The 23,659-nt window shown below is 40.3% G+C and overlaps 1 protein-coding gene across 3 annotated transcripts in view; it reads left to right on the top strand.

Moving 5' to 3' along the window:
- The window catches only part of DVL3 (dishevelled segment polarity protein 3), a 103,508-nt gene that overhangs the window by 54,434 nt on the left and 25,415 nt on the right, over positions 1-23,659 (top strand). For 2 of the 3 annotated variants that reach the window (XM_088479727.1, XM_088479726.1), the window contains exons 2-4: positions 3,607-3,676; positions 8,851-8,972; positions 9,395-9,501. In XM_088479727.1, coding sequence (XP_088335853.1) covers positions 3,607-3,676; positions 8,851-8,972; positions 9,395-9,501 — 299 coding nt within the window. Of the gene's footprint in view, positions 1-3,606; positions 3,677-8,850; positions 8,973-9,394; positions 9,502-20,376; positions 20,778-23,659 lie in introns of those variants that run through there. The other variant, XM_088479728.1, reaches the window with a different exon arrangement.

Below are 23,659 nucleotides of genomic sequence, written 5' to 3'. Positions count from 1 at the left end.
ATATATATATATATATATACACACACACACACACACAGGAATATCGTGGGCGGCACTCAAAGGACTTCAATATTTGAATAGTAAAACAGGAGACAGTACTCCAAGCGTAGCTTAACGTTTCAGTTGCTTTATCAACTTTCATCTGACGAAAGTTGATAAAGCAACTGAAACGTTAAGCTACGCTTGGAGTAGTGTCTCCTGTTTTACTATTCAAATATTGAAGTCCTTTGAGTGCCGCCCACGATATTCCTGTATACACCTGAGTTGTGTACTTGCGTCACTGCCCGGGAGGGATGGCACCAGGGCCAGCTGTCTTTGAACGGAATTGAGTGCCGGTATTGTGGAACTGTATATATATATATGTGTGTATGTGTATATATATGTGTATGTGCATATATGTATGTGTGTGTGTGAATAGATAGATATATATATATATATATGAGTATATGTGTGTGCATATATATATATATATATATATATATATACACACACATATACACACACACACATTATATATATATATACACATACATAGATATATATACACACACACATACATAGATTATATATATATATATATAAACACACATACATATACACACACACACATAGATATATATATAAACACACATACATATACACACTCATATATATATATATATATATATATATATATATATATGTATACACATACATACAGACACACACATGCATTATATATATACATGCATGCATACATACACACACACTCATATATACATACACACTATATATATATATATATATATATATATATATATATATATATATATATATACACACACACACATATACATACACACATATATATGTACACACACACATACATACATACATACATACATACACATACACACACACACACACACACACACACACACACACACACACACACACACACACACACACACACACACACACACACACACACACACACACACACAACATCCACTCTGCTTATACTCATTTTTATATAGTATATAATTGGAAGTAGCAGCAAAAGGAAAAATAAGCTGACTTACTTACCAAACTGTCTGTTGGTTGCTGCGTTGCCAGTGGAACTGCAAGGGAGGGTGTTTGTTTTGTAGTGGGAGAGGTGGTGGTGCTGCAGGCCTGCAGTTGCTGTGCTGTATCTGACAGTACACGCGGGAGCCAGTTACTTTGTGCTCCCTGCCCTGGCTGGGGAGTCGGACTGCAGTCCCAGTGTTGCTCTTCTCAGGCCGCGACAGCAGGGAAGAGCCGGTGCCTGGAGGGAGCAGCGTGATGACGTCGCGCGTCACACGCCAGTCATAAGCCCAGGCCAGTACAAGACTGCCGGACCAGACCAAGTGACAGCGGTAAGGGGGGTGTTGGGCGGCTTAATATTTTTTTTATTTTTGCCTATTTGGATGGGCAGATGGACCATTCAGTGTCTAAATAACTATTATGTTGGAGCCGACCACAAAGTTTTCTACAGGTCCAGGGGGGCCCCTTGTGAGAGGGGGGCCCGGGGTTACTTGCCCCCTTTGCCCCCCCCTTAATCCGGCTCTGGGGAACACTGACCTCGGACTATCCCAAAATGGTTTTGCAAGCTTCACCACTCTTGCACAGAGTTTGCTGTCACTCAGCGTTCTTGTATTGGTACTCCTGTGCAGAATCCTCCCCAGATTTCCCCATTTCCCATTTCTTTATTTCTTTCTGGAATAATCGGTACTTTCAACAGAGATCCGGATAAAGCTATTTTTTTGTATAGAAGTATTCCGGTGCTCCCAAGGATCAGTGTTATTTTGGGGAAAAAAAAAAAAAGAGAATGGAAAAAAATATAGTGTAAATCTGTGATAAAAAACAAAAAAGAAAGTATATAGACATATACTCACCCTTTATAGGCGAGATCAGTACAATGGACACAAATCAACACCGTGGTCCTACGGTGGTTGTAATAGCAACGATGAATTGATCTGGATGGGTTTCAAATCCTGGCAGTAGTCGTTATGTGAAGAAAATAAAACATGCCTCCATAGTGCAAATCGGTTATCATTAAGTCAGAATAATAGTAAATAATATCCTGCTCACCTTATTCCAATTGCATAAGCGCCTTAGACATTCATTTTAAATCCCGATGTCCGTCGGTAATGAAAAAATATATATCTCTTAAAAATAATTTTATTTAACTTCCATTAAAATAATTTCATATATGGCCATACAAAAAAAAGAAAATCAATAAAAATATAAAATATAATATAATTATAAATTATAAAATAACCATAAATAGGGCCAAACCGTAATGTAAAAAATGTGAAGAAGGCACCAATAGCAGCCTATGGCCATATTTGAAATTATTTTAATGGAAGTTAAATAAAATTATTTTTAAGAGATATATATTTTTTCATTACCGACGGACATCAGGATTTAAAATGAATGTCTAAGGCGCTTATGCAATTGGAATAAGGTGAGCAGGATATTATTTACTATTATTCTGACTTAATGACAACCGATTTGCACTATGGAGGCATGTTTTATTTTCTTCACATAACGACTACTGCCAGGATTTGAGACCCATCCAGATCGATTCATCTTTGCTATTGCAACCACCGTAGGACCACGGTGTTGATTTGTGTCCATTGTACTGATCTCGCCTATAAAGGGTGAGTATATGTATATATACTTTCTTTTTTGTTTTTTATCACAGATTTACAATATATTTTTTTCCATTCCCTTTTTTTCCCCCAAAAAATAACACTGATCCTTGGGAGCGCCGGAATACTTCTATACAAAAAATGTCTGTGTATATAGCAAAATCACATGATGCAGTCATTTTAATGTCATTTATTTGTTTCTATTTTCCTTCTCTGAGAACTTTTGGGATTTATCAAGTTTGTTAATAAGAGAAATCCCATAGATGTACTTATGAAGATCACTAGTAGAGGTTTTTGTGTATATTAACCTTTTATATGGCTTCCATCTGTCCCCTAGTTCAGTTGGGATAGGGGACCTAGTTTACCTCCCTTCACTACTGCTATATGCTATAAATATGGGGAATGTTTAAAGGCGCATACACACACAACGATTTTGTAAATGAACGATTTTAGTAAACGATTTTTTCCCTTGAAAAAATAAACGAAAATAGGTTACTAAAATTGTTCATTTACTAAATGTAATGAACGATTTTTATGAACTACAAAAGATTTTTGCATATTAACTTACTGAAAATCGTTCAGTTGACAAGTCTGACTGAACTACAAACTACAATCATGAATGCGCATGAACGATAATCGTTCATCGTTTGACTCAGAAAGTGAACGATTTTTAGAAACGATTATTGTTTAACGATAATCGATCAAAAAATTGTTGTGTGTGTATGCACCTTAAGTAATTGCCCTTTAGTGTCAAACTCATTTAATGACACGTGAGTGTGCTTACACTGTGACTGTGGCAGAGCATATAGCATAATCTTTTATGACTAAACTGTAAAGAATCAAGCAAGCAATGTGGGCTAAGGTACTGTATTTGCATAATATTAGAACGCCACTTTTTACTGCATAAATAATCCTTAAAAATATAGTCTAAATTTTCTTTCTGTTCTTCCAGGGTGGTGAAAGAAGAGATTTCTGATGACAATGCAAAGTTGCCATGTTTTAATGGAAGAGTCGTATGTTGGGTAAGCCTTTCTCTAGTTAAGGATGTAAATCAGTTGTTTAACAATAAAGAAATGTTGGCTGTTTAAATGCATCAGAACTTATGCTCTTATTGTTGTAAATTTGAAACTTATGTTTTAAATATTGTTTTAGTCTAAGAAATTCAAATACTATTCATTTTACATATGACCAGCAGTTTCTTTAATATGATATTATTTTAATTATTTTACTGTGAGCATATGGGTGTTGTCATACATATAGGGGCTAATTCAGTTCTGCACAATGTGGGTTATGTACTCTCGAATGTGTTTAACTGCCACACAGCAGATCCAGAACTTTGCACTGGTACCTTGCACCCCCATAGAAGTGGGGAGAAAAATAGGGATGTTGTGCTACTGTAATTTGTAGTGATGTGCGCAGACTTGCATCGCAAACACGTATAACTTGGAATCTAATCGGCTTTGCGATTTGTAGTTGTAAAGCCATTAGAGTTCAGTTATTCTTAGTGAGCATATTGTTCTGTGCTGACACATTGGGCCGAATTCAATTCAGCACGATGATGAATAACTCGGGAGGGAGCTTCCGCAGCTATTCTATACACGCGCTGTTTGGGCGGCTGAAGGATTTCCTCTCGCACCCCCCTGGGGATGCAAGGAGAAATCCGACAAAAGTCCCGGGCTCGCAGCTGATTGCCGGCAGTTTAGTCAGAGAATGCCGGGTACTGCGCATTAACACCCAGGTTAAGTTGTGCGAACCAGCATTCTCTGACTTAACCAATTCCCGACCAGGCAAACAGCGCATTGTATTGAATAACTGTGGGAGCTCCCTCCCGCAGCTCTTCATCATCGCACTGAATTGAATTCGGCACATTGAAGGAAATGAGCACACTGGAGTGCTTCTGCTATTAATACACTACATGCAAAGTTTTCTTAGGCCAAGCACTCCTGTGTGACAGGGCATGAGAACATAGTGATAAGAGAATTGTGCTTTTCTAGCTACAAAAATGACACTGCAAAACACCTCTGTGACCTCTTTACTGTATTGTGTTCAGAAACATAATCCTAAATATGTGTCTGAGCATTTTCATGTTTTAAATGCATAACAATGAGATGGGTTTCTGTGGCATCTTGCATTGTTAGTGCATAGAATTTGCTCTGTTCCTTCATCAGGTTGGTCTGGATATAGAAATGCAGGCTGATTTCAGGTCTCATTTGCTTCTCCGTTAGCCTGGTTGTCACTAGGTGGTGGTGGTGGGCGGCTTTGTAATGCTGCAGCAATCCCCAATTATGTGAGAGTGCATTGATCTCACACTAGGGGGTAAATTTACTAAAGTGAGAGTTTTTAGAAGTGAGTTTTAAAAGTGATGTTGCCCATAGCAACCAATCAGATTCTAGCTATTATCTTCTAGAAGGTGCTAGTTAAATGTTAAGTAGAATCTGATTAGTTGCTATGAGCAACATCACTTTTAAAACTCACTTGTAAAAACTCTCACTTTAGTAAATTTACCCCTAGGAGTATGCATTGTTCACGCAGTTCCTGGCCCAGAGACTGAACCCTTGCTGTCAGTGAGAGTGCTCATTGAACTTCATAAATAGCCCATTGGAATTGGTGGATTTTCTAATAAAAATATCTGCACTATAAACAAAGTAACCAGTGGATTACTCTTAAAATAGGTACACACTATACTATAAGATTATCTGTCCAATCTGGCTTGTTGGAACGAAAATCTGGTAATGTACTTGGTATGACCTCTCCCTTTCATGCACCTGAAAAGTACTGCCAGATTGATTGAGCAGCTGCCATTTTTTGTTTAATGTACATATTGGAGCAAATGACAATCGACCATTTGCTCCAAATGCCTGAAAATGTACAAAAATGGTCGTTCGGACAAATTGGTTAAATCAATCTTATTTAACCATTTGTCTGAATGACCATTTCTGTTTGTTTCCTATGCATTACCAGATTTTAGTTCCAACCAGCCAGATTTGACAGATAATCCTATAGTGTGTACCTATCTTTACATGAGGATAGTTCCACAAGTAATTGCACTAATTGTTTTCATATTAACTGCCTATCTGTTTTTGAGGTCTGTTACGTAATTGCTTGTTGTATTCTTTCATTAGTTTATTTATGTAATCAATATGCTGATGATAAAATGGGTATACATATCACAAACATAGAGTGTTAAGAGATGAAAATCACTATAAAGTCTGTGGTCTGTGACACCTCACAGTGGGTCAAGCTGGGTACAAAGTACTCGGTTGGTCGGGAGCATTTACCAGATCAACTGAGTGATCGCAAAGGTGTGTACCCAGTTTAAGGCTTAAAATTAAAGACTATCATTTCGCTATGGTTAGTGGTATCATGCAGGGGTTTTAACTTAGAAACACTAAGGAAAGCACTGAAATCTTATAACATTATTTATGATTAGATATACAGTAGCACGGGAGGCACTTGATTGACTGCCTGTTGACCATCACTACTACAGTGCCTTGCAAAACTATTCACCACCCTTGGCTTTTTACCTTTTGTTACATTACAACCTGTAATTTTTTATTTTTTTTTAATCTGAATTTTATGTGATGGATCTGCACAAAATAGTGTAATTTGGTGAAGTGAAATGAGAAAAATATACAGTATATAAAAAAGAATCTTTATAAATAAAATTATGAAAATTGTCATGTGCATATGCAATCACCCCCTTTGCTATGAAGCCCCTCAAAAGTTCTGGTGCAACCAATTACCTTCAGAAGTCACATAATTAGTGAAATGAAGCCCACCTGTGTGAAATATAAGTGTCACATGATCTGTCCGTATAAACAAACCTTTTCTGAAAGGCCCCAGAGGCTGCAACACACTAAGCAAGAGGCATCACACCATGAAGACCAACGAGCTCTCCAAACAAGTCAGGGACAAAGTTGTTGAGAAGTACAATTCCGGGTTGGGTTATAAAAAAAATATCCAAATCTTTGATGATCCCCCGGAGCACCATCAAATCCATCATCATGAAATGGAAAGAACATGGTACCACAACAAACCTGCCAAGAGGGGGCACCCACCAAAATTCACAGCACGGGCAAGGAGGGCATTAATCAGAGAGGCAGTGCAGAGACCAAAGGTAACCCTGAAGGAGCTGCAGAGTTCCACAGCAGAGACTGGTGTATCTGTGCATGTCACCACAATAAGCCGTACACTCCATAGAGCTGGGCTTTATGGAAGAATGGCCAGAAAAAAGCCATTACTTAGTGATAAAAATAAGAAAACACAATTTGAGTTTGCCAAAAGGCATGTGGGCGACTCCCCAAATGTATGGAGGAAGGTGCTCTGGTCAGATGAGACTAAATTTTAACTTTTCTGCCACCAAGGAAAATGCTATGTCTGGCGCAAACCCAACACATCTCATCACCCAAAGAACACCATCCCCACAGTGAAACATGGTGGTGGCAGCATCATGCTGTGGGTATGTTTTTCAGCAGCAGGGACTGGGAAACTGATTTGAGTCGAGGGAAAGATGAATGGTGCTAAATACAGGGATATTCTTGAGCAAAACCTGCTTCAGTCTGCCTGTGATTTGAGGCTGGGACGAAGGTTCACCTTCCAGCAGGACAATGACCCGAAGCATACTGCTAAAGCAACACTCGAGTGGATTAAGGGGAAACATTTAAATGTGTTGGAATGGCCTAGCCAAAGCCCAGATCTCAATCCAATTGAGAATCTGTGGTCAGAGTTGAAGATTGCTGTTCACAAGCGGAAACCATCCAACATGAAGGAGCTGGAGCAGTGTTGCCTTGAGGAATGGGCAAAAATCCCAGATTTGGCAAGCTCCTGCGACTTGCAGCTGTAATTGCCGCAAAAGGTGGCTCGACAAAGTACTGACTTTAGGGGTTGAATAGTTATGCACGCTGAAGTTTTCTGTTATGTTGTCCTAAATGATGTTTGATTCACAATATAACAAAAGACACAACTTCACAGTTGTAGGCATGTTCTGTGAATGAAATGATGCACACCTTCAAACAATCCATTTAAATTCCAGGTTGTGAAGCAACAAAACATGAAAAATACAAAGGGGAGGGGGGGTGTGATTACTTTTGCAAGGCGCTGTAAGTATATTGCACAATTATAAATTGGGATTCACAAGCAGAGGAAATCCCATTACTTCCTGTGACTTGCAGGCTGCCATGTTGGAGGAGGCAGTTGTTAGCCATTCACTTTGAGAGCCTGGAGCACACTGACACAGCCTAGACATTCAGATAGGACAGGGACAGCTAAAAAGACAAGAGGAGGAGCTATGGCGGTTCACACCAAGCACTGTGCAACACTTCAGAAACACATGATCAGCCAAATAGGATAAAGCAGGTAGTTTGGTACTCATGTCTCACTTGGGCGTCTATAGGATCAGGAGGTCAGGTCAATAAATATTAAACAGCACATAAGATGCGACCTCCCAATCCTACAGCCATTGCAGGAGCGTTGTTAGCCATTTATCAGCTAACAGTCCTGCATTCACACCTATACAATCGTTGGCCTGATAACCCCTTCTCAGGTGTTCGGGCTGAGTATTATATAAGTGTATGCCCAGCATTAGACCAGCAAACCATACAGTCAATCTGATTACTTACTTTTCCCGATGTTTTTGGAATTTCTTTTATTCTACTCCTAAATAACAAAAAGTTAAAGAACCATAAATCTTCAAATGCAACTTTTGAAATATGAAAATGACGGTTGTTGTGCTCCACCTTGCTATTGCTGTGACTTTATATTTTGGGGAAGATAATCTATGCTGTAGTTGCTGCTGGTGAGTATATACCATTCTGCCTTCACAATCCAAAACATTTCTGCAACATTAATAACTGAACTGGTTCCTATATGCACCAAATTACATTTTGTAAATAAATCCCTTTGAAAATCTCCGGTTGCCTGACAGTGATGTATGTTAATAAGATAATGGAGATATTTGAAGGGATGCTCGGCTCTCACTGTGCAGCGGGCAATTTAGTTGTCTGTCTTGCACTGGAAACATAAGTAGAGGTGGCTTTATCTACAGTGACCTCCTATAGTTATATTCAAGGGTGTGTATTTTAGTTGTACCACAAGGTGGTAGCAGACACTCTGCTGTTGTAAAGGTTGGTGAAGGTTTGTGAAACTTAATGATTCCCTTTTAAGTATATTTTGATGTGTCCCTTTATTCTTTTAACAGCTTGTATCTGCAGAAGGCTCACAGTCTGATGCAGGTTCTGTCTGTGCTGATAGCCAATCTGATTTGCCTCCGCCAATTGAGAGGACTGGGGGAATAGGAGACTCTCGCCCTCCGTCTTTTCAGTAAGTATATAAATTGCCTGACCACATGGCTGCTTTATCCAAAAACTCCTAGTGCCAGAGAGTTAGTATCATTAGAAATATATACCATCACCCCTTGGTTATCACTTGTTATTAAAATGGGAAAACATTTTCTGGAGAAACTACCTCTCTAGACAATTCAGAAGAATATTAAAGAAATGTAAACTGCTTGCTAGGGGCACCCAGTGCTGAATGAGTTAAATGAGCCTCTGCTCCTTAACCAATGGCAACCTTGTTTTCCACATACCAGCCAATCACAAACTGTTTGTACGTATTTAATTGAGAAATGAATATGGTTTTTGCTGACATCACCGGAGCTGCCTTGTCCTAGTGTTCACTTTAGCCAGGGGATGTAGTGAGTGTGGTTAGACTGGTCCTGAGTTCTTTTTTTTTTGTCTTCACAGTCCAAATACTAGAGGTAGTCAAGAAAACCTGGACAATGAGACCGAGACGGACTCTGTTATATCAGCACAACGAGATAGACCAAGGAGAAAGGAGTCATCAGAACATGGTAAGTTGTGTATGAGTTTTGAACAGATGTCTCCTGGATTGTTATAAAGGTTATGCTGAGTCTCCAAAAGTGACCACAATTATTGGGAGAGAGGCCTGCTTCAGGAATCACTCCAATCTTTTTACAACTGGTCATTTGAAGTGTCAATTTGCAGCACGATTTTTTGTTACTATGTCAGTAAGTATATTTACTAAAGTGCAGGTTTTTAGAAGTGGAGATGTTGCCAATAGCAACCTATCGGATCCTAGCTATTCTCTTCTAGAACAGCGTTTTACAACCGAGTGGTTCTCTGGTGTGCCCGCCAGGGCGCATCCACCGCCGCTGCCAGTTTACCTTGAAACTTCAGGCCCGGGCAGCGCTGGGCTCTTTTGGACTGCACAGACGCGGCCCGGGCCATGACCTATGGAGACGCAGCGGCGTGACATCATAGGTCACGCATGCCGTTTCGCTGTCCCTCCTTCCTGCACAGTGTTCTCTGCTCTGCAGTGAGTGACTAAGCAGGACACTTTCCACTACAGTGCTGCAGCAACTCCTGCCGCTGAGAGACAGGGACACCTGCAAAGCCAATGTGTTTTATTTGTTATTTGTGGGGGCCACTGTTTTTTTTTTTCTTTGGGGGCCATTGTGTTTTTTTTTCTGCAGGGGGCCGCTGTTCTATTTTTTTCTGTGGGGGCCATTGTGATTGTGTTTAATTCCTAGTAATTTTAACAGAAATTATGAAAAACATCAACATGAGATATATATATATATATATATATATATATATATATATATATATCTCTATCTCTGTGTGTGTGTGTATATATATATATATATATATATATATATATTAATAATGAGATATCTTGGGAATAGGACCCAAATATACACACAGAATGCATTTAAGTATTATAAGTATTATATACACCTTATACACACAGCCTGCAGGTAATTAAATACAATATTTTCAATCATTTTGTGGCTCAAACACACATCTTGTAGGTCATTTTATACATTATATTTAATAATTTGTGCCTTAGACAAAGTTTATGTACATTGAACCATCAAAAATCTAAAGTTTCATTATCTCAGCCATGCCAAAAAAATTCCGTATTTCGGAATATTTGGATATGGGAGATTCAACCTGTGTGTGTGTGTGTGTATGTATACATGTATGTGTGTGTGTGTGTGTATATATATATATATATATATATACATACATATATATATTAAATATATATATTTTATAAAAATAATATACTCATGTATATGTATGTGTGTAAATTTGCAAAAATCTCCAAAAAAACTTTTTACACGTTGTCATTATGGGGTATTGTGTGTAGAAATTTGAGTTAAAAAATTAATTTATTCCATTTTGGAATAAGGCTGTAAAATAACAAAATGTGGAAAAAGTGAAGCTTTGTGAATACTTTCCGGATGCATACCTTAGAGAGTGGCACCAGTCAGTGCAGTGTATTGTATGGCAGTCTCAGAACTGCTCATTGTAGTGTGTGGCACTCACAAAAATGCTCTCTGTATTGTGTGGTAGTCACAAAAATAAGCTTTGTATTGTATAACGATCACAAAAATTCTTTCTGCATTGTATGGTGGCCACTGCAATTTTGTGTGTACTGCATGGGTGGTCACTCAGGGTTTTGTTGTCTGTATGGAGATCACTGAGTTCTGGCTGTGTTGCTTAATACTTGTGTGTGTGTGTGATGGTATTAATGTAATGTCAGGGGTAATTACTGATGTCATTTATTGTATTAGATGTTGTACAAAACCTATCTTGCTTTCTCTCCTTTGATTCCATTCTCAAATCCTATCCTCCATGCTTAACCTCATGGACCACTTTGCTGCTTTTGATACTGTTGACCAACCTGTTCCCTTCACCAATTACTTGACCTTTGTAACACAGTCCTTTCCTGGTTCATTTCCTACCTATCTTACTGCTCAGTGTCTCTACCTCTGCTGTTGACCTGTAACAAAGCTTTGTTCCTGGCTCTCTGTTTTTCGCTGTGAAGTTTATGTACTCATTTGGCCACCAGTATCACCTGTACAGTAATGACACACAAATGTACCACTTTTTGTGCTGTCTACACATCTAAATCTCAGCATGTCCAGAATAGTGGTAAAACTCCCTCCTCTGTCTCCAACCCTTCTAAAAATATTAGTGTTGGCATTTTACATTGTCATACATAATATAAACACAAGCAAATATTAAAAAAAAAAAAAAAAAAAAGCTGTTTTATTTGTTATGTTCACTTCCATGCAATTAGCCCCCTTCTACTATTCTCAAGACTTTCATCCCAATACATGTCGTCCGCATGTCGCAGCAGATATGTAGATTCGAACATCCAGTGATGTTTTTCCAATCTTCAGTGAAGTAATTGTATAGATCTGTTTATTTTTCCCAGATATGTACAGCCATGGCCAAAAGTTTTGAGAATGAAACAAGTATTGGTTTTTACAAAGTCTGCTGCTTCAGTTTTTATGATGGCAATTTGCATATACACCAGAATGTCATGAAGAGTGATCATATGAATTGCAATTAATTGCAAAGTCCCTCTTTGCCATGACAATGAACCTAATCCCAAAAACATTCCCACTGCATTTCAGCCCTGCCACAAAAGAACCAGCTGACATTATGTCAGTGATTCTCTCGTTAACACAGGTGAGAGTGTTGACGAGGACAAGGCTGGAGATCACTCTGTCATGCTGATTGAGTTAGAATAACAGACTGGAAGCTTTAAGAGGAAGATGGATCTTGAAATCATTGTTCTTCCTCTATTAAACATGGTTACCTGCAAGGAAACATGTGCAGTCTTTGCTTTGCACAAAAAGGGCTTCACAGGGCAGGATATTGCTGCTAGTAATGGAGTATACACACGGTCAGATTTGTCAGATGAACGATTTGAACGATTTTACCAAAGTTTTGAACGATTGAACGATTTTTGACTGCATTAAAATGAATGGAATCATCCAAGTCTGACTGCAAACACATCAGATGTCAGATATCGTTATCTGACAAACGGGAACGCGCATCGTTCATCGTCCATCGTTCAGGCATGTCAGATATGTCAGATTTTCCTTCAGATATGAACGACTGAACGATTTTTAAATAGTTATTCAGATCTGAAGGAAAAATCTGACCGTGTGTATGCACCATTAGATTGCACTTAAATCAACCATTTATTGGATCATCAAGAACTTCAAGGAGGGAGGTTCAATAGTTGTGAAGAAGGCTTCAGGGTGCCCAAGAACGTCCAGAAAGTGCCATGACTGCCTCCTAAAGTGCATAGCTTGCTCAGGAATGGCAGCAGGCAAGTGTGAGTGCATCTTCACGCACAGTGAGGCGAAGACTTTTGGAGGATGGCCTGCTGTCAAAAAGGGCAGCAAAGAAGCCACTTCTCTCCAGGAAAAACATCAGGGACAGACTGATATTCTGCAAAAGGTACAGGGATTGGTCTGCTGAGGACTGGGGTAAAGTTATTTTCTCTGACAAATCCCCCTTCAGATTGTTTGGGGCATCTGGAAAAACGCTTGTCCGGGGCAGGAAAGGTGAGCGTTACCATCAGTCCTGTTTCATGCCAACAGTAAAGCATCCTGAGACCATTCATGTGTGGGGTTGCTTCTCAGCCAAGGTAGTGGGCTCCCCAGACCTTAATCCCGTTGAGAATTTGTGGTCAATCCTCAAGAGGCGGGTGGACAAACAAAAACCCACAAATTCTGATAAACTCCAAGCATTGATTAGGCAAGAATGGGTCTAAAAACACTGAAGCGGCAAAGTTTGTGAAAACCAATACTTGTGTCATTCTTAAAACTTTTTTGGCCATGGCTGTAATCTGAAGGGAAAAGTTTACATTTGGCCCAAGTGGTATTGGTATGACATACCGCCGGACATAAGCCCGGCAGATGTAATACCGACGCCGGAAGGCAAAAGACTGAAGATCCCGACGGTAAGTATTTTAACTAACCCTTTCTCCCCCTAACCCTCCCTTAGGGATGTCAAACCCTAACCTCTCCCCTAGTGCCTTAACCTAACCTCCCCCCAGGGGTACCTAACCCCCCTCCCCGCACCCTAAACCTAACCCTCCCGTCTCTGCCTATCCCTAAGTCACCCCAGGAGCCCTAAACGTAACCCTCCCCCCCTTACCCCGTGGCAGTCCGCTCCTGTTGCCAGCTAACCTTCGTTCGGTATGCCGGGCGCCCGGGTTTCAGTGGGTGGGTAATGATAGGCGGCAGGATTTCGACGCCTATCATTAGTCCCATGCCGGGATTTCACAGTCGGGAACCCGGCGGTCGGCATTTCAACGATCTGCTTTTTTGACCGCATACCGTGACACCTGACATGTAGTAGAAGGCTGTAGTGCATGTATACAAATAAAAGACTAGTGTTTTAATATCTCATTATGTACTAGCTTGCCAATTCTAATTTGCATTCTTACTATAACCACACACCTCTAATAAGCATCTGTCCCAATAGTAAGCAAATGGATTATTCCCTATAACCCTGTGTAGATTCTTAGTGATATTGGCCATCACAATCATTTAGACTTAGATAAAGCATTCCATGTTAGTTTTATTATGGTGATATGATATTCTGATCTATCTAGGAAGGTCACCTCTGACATGAAGTTATACAAGCACATATTTATTACTACAGGTCTAGGCTCAACCCTGATTAGACAATGCGTTTTGGAGTGAAGCGCGTGAATAAGTATGTGATTTGTTTTTAAGCACAGTAAATTCTTTGTGCAGAATGTTTATTCATATTTCTAGGTTATTGATAAAAGTGTAAGGAAAACCTATTTAGGAGATTATATTTACTGAGGAGGAATTTGTTCTCTGCTTCTCATGGCCTATTCACAAGCCTCCAATAGCTACTATGACTTTTTAATTACATTGCTTTAAGGCTTAACCCATTTAATCTCTGCTGATTAGGGACAATGTCATTTTACATGTTGTTGTATAGTCTTTGATTTTGCTGTAGGTGAATAAGCCGGTAGCCTGAGGAATTATTTCTTACCAAAAACTCAGATTAGACATGAAACCAGCTGTCATCACAAACATTTGGTGTATAAAACACTTCAGCTGTCCAGTAATGAAGCTATCACATTGCTATTTCAGGACAGAACATTAATGTAATGAACCAATTTGTACGAGGGGTGCAATGTAGTGGCAGCGCAGATGGTGTAATGGCTAGCATTACTGATTTACATCACTATGGCCCTAAAGGTGCGTACACACTCTGCATTATTACTGTGCGATTGCACGTTACCTAATGGTAATCGCGCAATAGCTCAGTAATCGATTATTATAATGTCGGAAACGACCAGCAATGCGCACTCCGGCTGGCCGTTTCCGACTTTGTCCATCGCCTGAACATGCAGGCCAATCTGCCCACAGCGACAAATTGGCCATGTTCAGGAATGATGAAGGGTGCCTACACTGAACAACATATCATTCAGTGTAGGCACTACAGGGGATCAGGAACGACTGTACGATTACAATGTCGTAATCGTACTGTCTTTCCTAATCACCTTTCCTGTGTGGAGTTTGTATATTATCCCTGTGCTTGCGTGGGTTTCCTCCGGGTTCTCCGGTTTCCTCCCACACTTCAACAAATATACAGGTAGGTTAATAGGCTCCAACATAAATTAACCCTAGTGTGTGTGAGCATGTGGTAGGGAATATAGATTGTAAACTCAACTGGGGCAGGGACTGATGTGAATGGCCAAATATTCTCTGTAAAGCGCTGCGGAATGTGTGTGCGCTATATAAATAACTGGTAATAAATAATGTAGTGAATTTACAGATCGTGTAACTGCCAAATGGCTGGATATTGTCATCTACTCATTACACAATTAACTGGATTTTACACCAATTGTATCTGGCCGGGAAGTAGAAACATAGAATTTGATGGCAGATAAGAACCATTTGACCCATCTAGTCTGCCCTTTTTTACCTTTTGGTAACTTCAACCCTATAGAAACACAGAATTTGACGGCAGATGAGAAGTAGTCATAATGTCGACATTTACAATGTTGACATTGAACATGTCAACATTGTAAACATTGAATGTCGACAATCTGCAGGGACAGGACAGATGGAGTTAGGCTGCAGCAGCAGAGGGCTAGGCTAAGGGAGGAGTGGGATACTAGGCACAAGGGGTAGTGTTAGGCTACGGGAGGGGATGTTAGGGCTAGACACTAGGGGGAGGGTTAGAGATTAGGATGTCATCAGGACGTCACCGCCAGACCTGGAAGACCGAACCAGGTTTGTTTCCAATAGACCACCAGGGACATTCTAATCATGTCAACATTAGTCGATAATACACCCATGTTGACAAAATATACCACATTCTATCTGGTCTGTTAAAAAATTTAAAATGTTGTTTAGCTGCTCTTACATTCAGACACCCAAAATGTAATCTGCTGCTTTTCGCATATGTAGAGATTTCAAAGTCAGATGTAGTTAACAGGCTCTAAAACATATGAACATTGTTATATGTATGGACGGTGATGATAACAATAATAATATAGTACAGTAGTTAGAGGAGTGCACATTCTCAAAACAATAAACTAGATATTTTAGTGCCCTGGGCAAGAGAAAGCACTGTAATTTGCATACTATCAATCCCGACGGGTACACAGCAGCTTGCAGGAAAATAATGGTACTGGGCGATGGGCAATGGCCATTCCGCACCCCATGGCTTTGTCCCCTTGGTGACTGTACTAGCTGCACCTCCCTCCTTACAGCCCTGCACATCGTATGCAAAGTAGGCTCCTTGCCACGTGTGCAAAGCAGTAAAGCATCCTGAGACCATTCATGCTTCTCAGGCAAAATTGTGAGCGAGCCCACTCCCTTGGCTAAGAACACAGCCATGAATAAAAAATTGTACCAAAACATCCTCAAAGAGCAACAATCCAAGAACAGTTTGGTGACAAACAATACCTTTTCCAGCATGATGGAGCACCTTGCCATAAGGCAAAAGTGATAACCAAGTGGCTCAGGGAACAAAACATCAAAGGTTTTGGTCCATTGCCAGGAAACTCCCCAGACCTTAATCCCATTGAGAACTTGTGGTCAAACAAAAACCCACAAATTCTGACATTCCAAGCATTGATTAGGCAAGAATAGGTGGCCATCAGTCAGTATGTGGCCCAAAATTTGATTGACAGCATGCCAGGGCGAATTGCAGAGGTCTTGCAAAACAAGGGTCAACACTGCAAATATTGAGACTTTGCATAAACTTAATGTAATTGTCAATAAAAGCCTTTTGACACGTCCAGCAAGTGCCAGGACCATCTCCTAAAGTTGATTCAGCTGCGGGATTGGGGTACCACCAGTGCATAGCTTGCTCAGGAATGGCAGCAGGCAGGTGTGAGTGCATCTTCACGCACAGTGAGGTGAAGACTTTTGGAGGATGGCCTGGTGTCAAAAAGGGCAGCAAAGAAGCCACTTCTCTCCAGGAAAAACATCAGGGACAGACTGATATTCTGCAACAGGTACAGGGATTGGACTGCTGAGGACTGGGGTAAAGTTATTTTCTCTGACAAATCCCCCTTCAGATTGTTTGGGGCATTTGGAAAAACGCTTGTCCGTGGCAGGAAAGGTGAGCGCTACCATCAGTTCTGTGTCATGCCAACAGTAAAGCATCCTGAGACCATTCATGTGTGGGGTTGCTTCTCAGCCACGGTAGTGGGCTCCCCAGACCTTAATCCCGTTGAGAACTTGTGGTCAATGCTCAAGAGGCGGATGGACAAACAAAAACTCACAAATTCTGACAAACTCCAAGCATTGATTAGGTAAGAATGTGCGGCCATCAGTCAGTATGTGGACCAGAAGTTAATTGACAGCATGCCAGGGCGAATTGCAGAGGTCTTGAAAAAGAAGGGTCAGCACTGCAAATATTGACTCTTTGCATAAACTTAATGTAATTGTCAATAAATGCCTTTGACAAATGCTTGTAATTTTACGTCAGAATACCATAGTAACATATGACAAAAAGATCTAAAAACAATGACGAAGCAAACTTTGTGAAAACTAATACTTGTCATTCTCAAAACTTTTGGCCATGGCTGTATGTCTCAGCACACCTGTACTGGCATGATGGAACCTGAGTCAGTTGATAAAGGATTGTTACCCAAAGTGTTATCTGCAACCGATGATATTACCCAGAGTGATTGTGCCAATCTTATTGTGATTTGTTTATTATGTCATATGTATATATATTAATTAAATAATGAATGTACTGATGACGACTACACGAAAAACGCACAATTAGTATGTTTCCACACTGACAATAGAAATATCAGAATGTTTTTCTATTAACAGCATTTTATCAACAATGAATAATCTTGTCTATAGATTATAGTAAATGTGCCCATACAGTACATGCTGCAAATGAAAAGAACCTACTGGCCTCCCAAACATAATTTGCCACAAATTAGTGTATTGGGAACAAGGACTTAATCAACTGAATTTATCAGTGTTTTCTAAACTGGTATCAAATATGTGTTTTGGAGAATTTCAGTAATGAAGAGCATTGTGGCTAAGAGCTTTTCACTCTATTGATGAAATGCAGCCAGCTTGTTTAAAAATGTGTGTGTGTGTATATATATATGTGTATGTATGTGTGCATATATATATATATATATATATATATATATATATATATATAATACAGTGCCTTGCCAAAGTATTCACCCCCTTGGCTTTTTACCTTTTTTGATACATTACAACCTCTTATTTATTTTTTTTCATCTGAATTTTGTGATGGATCTGCACAAAATAGTGTGATTTGGTAAAGTGAAATGAGAAAAATATGCAGTATATAAAAAAGAATCTTTATAAATAAAATTATGAAAATTGGCATGTGCATATGCAATCACCCCCTTTGCTATGAAGCCCCTCAAAAGTTCTGGTGCAACCAATTACCTTCAGAAGTCACATAATTAGTGAAATGAAGCCCACCTGTGTGACATCTAAGTGTCACATGATCTGTCCGTATAAACAAACCTTTTCTGAAAGGCCGCAGAAGCTGCAACACCACTAAGCAAGAGGCATCACACCATGAAGACCAAAGGAGCTCTCCAAACAAGTCAGGGACAAAGTTGTTGAGAAGTACAATTCTGGGTTGGGTTATAAAAAAATGTCCAAATCTTTGATGATCCCCCGGAGCATCATCAAATCCATCATCATGAAATGGAAAGAATATGGTACCACAACAAACCTGCCAAGAGGGGGCACCCACCAAAATTCACAGCACGGGCAAGGAGGGCATTAATCAGAGAGGCAGCGCAGAGACCAAAGGTAACCCTGAAGGAGCTGTAGTGTTCCACAGCAGAGACTGGTGTATCTGTGCATGTGACCACAATAAGCCGTACACTCCATAGAGCTGGGCTTTATGGAAGAGTGGCCAGAAAAAAAAAACATTACCTAGTGATAAAAATAAGAAGACACGATTTGAGTTTGCCAAAAGGCATGTGGGCAACTCCCCAAATGTAAGAGGGAAGGTGCTCTGGTCAGATGAGACTAAAATTGAACTGTTAGGCCACCAAGGAAAACGCGATGTCTGGCGCAAACCCAACACCCCAAGAATACCATCCCCACAGTGAAACATGGTGGTGGCAGCATCATGCTGTGGGCATGTTTTTCAGCAGCAGGGACTGGGAAACTGATTTGAGTCGAGGGAAAGATGGATGGTGCTAAATACAGGGATATTCTTGAGCAAAACCTGTTTCAGTCTGCCTGTGATTTGAGACTGGGACAGAGGTTCACCTTCCAGCAGGACAATGACCCGAAGCATACTGCTAAAGCAACACTCGAGTGGTTTAAGGGTAATCATTTAAATGTGTTGGAATGGCCTAGTCAAAGCCCAGATCTCAATCCAATTGAGAATCTGTGGTCAGACTTGAAGATTACTGTTCACAAGTGGAAACCATCCAATATGATGGAGCTGGAGCAGTTTTGCCTTGAGGAATGGGCAAAAATCCCAGTGACAAGATGTGGCAAGCTCATAGAGACTTATCCAAAGCGACTTGCAGCTGTAATTGCCGCAAAAGGTGGCTCGACAAAGTACTGACTTTAGGGGGTGAATAGTTATGCATGCTGAAGTTTTCTGTTATGTTGTCCTAAATGTTGTTTGATTCACAATATAAAAAAACCACAACTGCACAGTTGTATGCATGTTCTGTGAATGAAATGATGCACACCTTCATACAATTCATTTTAATTCCAGGTTGTGAGGCAACAAAACATGAAAAATGCAAAGGTGGGTGTATACTTTTGCAAGGCACTGTGTGTGTGTGTGTGTGTGTGTGTGTGTCTATATATATATATATATATATATATATATATATATATATATATATGACGTCTTTTGTCCTAGGGAATATGAATAGCTCACCTTTAAAAATTTGGCAGAAAGTGCACCTCTACTACTAAGTGACTTATACACACTGCAGCATTTTCTAATAAATGGTATCGCCCACGTTTTGTTTAATGTACAGATTTTTGGGTTGACCTAATATTTCATTTTGGTATCCATGACTGGTTTGGAGCCACTGATAAATAGGACTCTGTACGCAGTGATGCTGTCAGGCTGTGCGAGCCTCTCTGTTTTCAGAGCTGTGCTGGTGAATTATTCAGGCTGTTCTCAAAGCTCCAGTGGCACCAGGTGTGTGAAGGGTGAACAATAGCTTCCCTCCAGACTGTCACAAAGCATTTGACATAACTTTCAGGAGACTGGGATCTGCCCACACCCTGCAGGTAACTACATTGTTTAGGGTTTGTTGCTCAGAGACTCTCTGGCCACCCCTTTACAAGGTAAGCGTGGGAGAGGAGGAGGAGACTACACAACAAGGCATGAAGTGCTGTAAGGGCAGACTCATACGTTTTCTCACAGGTGGCTCAGTGTGAAGAGCAAGTCTTATGAAAGAAGGTTTTCGCATGAAAATATTTGGATGGAGACTGACATCTGCTAATTCTGAGGAACAGATCCACAATACGTACCTGGAATTACTGGATACTGTGTGTTTTGTTTCATGCTGCTGGCCTCATACCTGCATCTTTAATGAGGGGTGGGATTATTCAGTGGACGAACGGCTCCTACTGTAAAGACAGCTAGTGTGATTGGAAGTACCGTACTATCAAAATGGTCATGGTTCTTTGCTTTGGAAGTAGGGAAAGGAGTCGAACAAGAACACAGTCTGCTGCCCACCAAGATAGGCATCCTCTCAATCTGCACCCTGAATTCTGGTACCCAGAGCCTCATCAGCGGAGTCCCCAGTGTGAGTGTCTGGTATCTGCCTTTTAACTTGATATGTAGTGAAAGGCCCTGCACAGTTCTCCATATAAAAAGTTGTTGTTTGCTGAACACAAAGTAAAAGCACTATATATCTTGGATAAAAAATTGTAGAATTAATTGAAGCTAAAAATAAATTATATTAAGGAGACATCCAGTATTTTACAGTGGTGTTTGTATTTATGGTTATGCTGGGAACATTGCTTTATGTAAATTCTGTTCAGTACGGCCAGTCCCTGTGCATTCTTTTTCCTGCTTTGTTACCGCTCTGTTTGTTTGGCTAAACCGGTTATTTTAGTTGCTGGAAAAGACATCACATGTCGCAGATCAGATATCAGTGTGAAATCTGTCCTGGTTATGTTTGTAATGTCATGCCCTGTGTACTGCCTGCGTGTTCCTGTCTTATCAGCTACTCATGCTTTGGCTGATGTGTCTTGACTAGCACAAGATGTGCCGAATGTTGCAGGTTCACAATTCATGCATTTTGGGATTTTCGTAGTTGAGGAAGAAACATTTGCTATAATAAAGTGCACTCCAGCTTTGTTTGTCATCGGTTTTAAAGATCTCTTTATACTGAGTGTGTCCAGGCTAATCACCATAGAGATGATGTGCCAGGCTGGAAGTGGGGCCTGTCACTGAGGGTGTAATTCAGGGCTTTGTGGCACGATGATTTAAATGCCAGGATTAAGATGTAGGGTAATAGGTCTTCTAAATAAAATAACATTTATAAATAAAATTTGCACAATAGGTTCCTTGTAAGAATAGTGTGAATTTTGAGACTAGAAGAATGTTGTGTAAGACCGTGCTATTCATAAGCTGGTGCTCCACGAGATCTAGTAGTACCAGGTTTGTATGTATGTCAATAGCATTGATTGGTTTCTCACAGTTCTCTCCTCTGATAACATCAGAAGTCACTAGTCTAAAGGATTATCTGATGCAAATGACTGGAGCCCACTCTTATCACATCCTTCTATGATGCATCTCCGGTATTCTAGTAATACAGCTTTTACAGAAAGGATAACAATAAGAGCTGTCCTAAAACAGAGGCTTTTTACATGCTAGTTTATGTATGCAAATTAAATAAAGATCCTGAAATGCCAGCCAGCCAGCCATGTTGCATGTCCTATGAAAAATACCGTTTTTAAAAAAAAAAATCTAGGCAAGAATTGAACAATGTTGTTTATAGTTCTCATACTATCTAAAAGAAACAAATAGCCATAAAACTCAGCTTGTATTTTATATTCTCAAGCTGGGTACACACTAGGACGACAAATCGGCCTTCCGGCCGATCCGCAGTCCTGTCTGACGATTGGTAAGTGTAAGTCGCCCATCCAGTTGAGCGGTCAGTCACTGGCGGCCTCTGCAGCAAGTGTACGGGCGGTCGTCTGACCGCCCGTACACACAGCACAATGCACCAATATAGCTGCAGATTTATCTGCCATCGCTGTGCTGCACAGCCAACGCGATTTGTCTGTGAACGACATCATCTGTACTCACTGGCTGACGCACACGATAGATCTGCCATCAGTTGAACGGCTGATATATAGGTCAGTGTGTACCCAGCATCAGAAACATGCTTCTATATAGCCTACTGCCAATTGTTTTATTTGTAGCTATAGATTGATATTTAGGACCTTATTGAACATCAATATAGAACCCCCTTAGCAGTCGTTAAAGGGGTTATGTCATGCTTTCAATATTTAACAAAGAGCTGTAATCTAAGAATACCGCTGTTTGTACTGCATCACTCTCGTCATCTGTAGATGGCGAGATCTATGCGACCTCCATTCCGGCTTCAGCGTAGCCTTCTCAAGGACTGCCGGGTCCCGCCGGGTTAAACAGTCATGCACATGTACAGACTGACCGTCGCGCATGTGCATGACATTGAATCCCGTCACTGGCAGCAATAGGCTAATAGATACTAAACTAAATATGCCGCTAGTATTTACATTTGTTGTTAAATGGGGTCCTTAGTGCTTAGTAAGGTTTGTTGATATTTTGACAGTGATATACCAGCATCCATATTTTTAACTCCTTGTTGTGTCAAGTTTGATTAATTTCATTTTAAATAGCTTCTTTTTGTGATTTATGTTGGTCTCTATAATATTTTTGTTTGTTTTATTTTAGTGGTGACTAATAGGCTGCATATGCCAGAGGCAATAGGCATGCTAGGGAGATTTTGTGTTCATAGACCGCAATAGCATAAACACCCACTCATTTTGAATATGGAATTCCGTTCTGTATCTGTTCCAGTCTTTATGAAGAACAACACAGAGCAGGGAACAGACCAGTTCTTCGTTATACATAGGGAATTCCATGAAAATATGGACATAGAGCATATAAGTCAACACAGGTACATGACGTTGGCATTATTAATCAGTTGAAGGGCTATATTTTGCAGATAGAGGAAAATGATTTTGATTTGTGATCTAGTATTTTATACGAGGGCTCTTTAAACGGAATCGGTATGAGATGCCAGCTCTCGGGATCCTAGGTGTTAGAATCCCAACGCCGGCATCACGATAGTTAACATGCGGACACTTGTTGATCGGTATACTAACGCTCCACTAACCCCCCCAGTGCCTAGTGGTGCGTACACATGGTCAGATAAGCTGTCAGATTTGTACGATAACAATCCCAATTGTTATCGTTTAAATCTGACAGCTTCTGGCCCCTACAAAAGACCAAACGATGATCAATGCGCGGCCACGTATGGTCGTTATCGACCACCATCGGTAGTCCGTGCAAGCAGGCATACCTGGTCGATCGTTAATCGTAGGTCGTTATAGTTGTAAGGGGCTTCCAGAATGTGTTGGATGTTCGATAACGATTATCCAACACATGCAGGACGATCAGATAACGATCATT

This window comes from Taudactylus pleione, unplaced genomic scaffold, assembly GCF_031769625.1.
Source record: "Taudactylus pleione unplaced genomic scaffold, aTauple2 ptg000244l, whole genome shotgun sequence".
NCBI classification, from domain to species: domain Eukaryota; kingdom Metazoa; phylum Chordata; class Amphibia; order Anura; family Myobatrachidae; genus Taudactylus; species Taudactylus pleione.
Note: the sequence above shows the minus strand (reverse complement) of the source record. Positions and strands in the feature narration are given on the sequence as shown.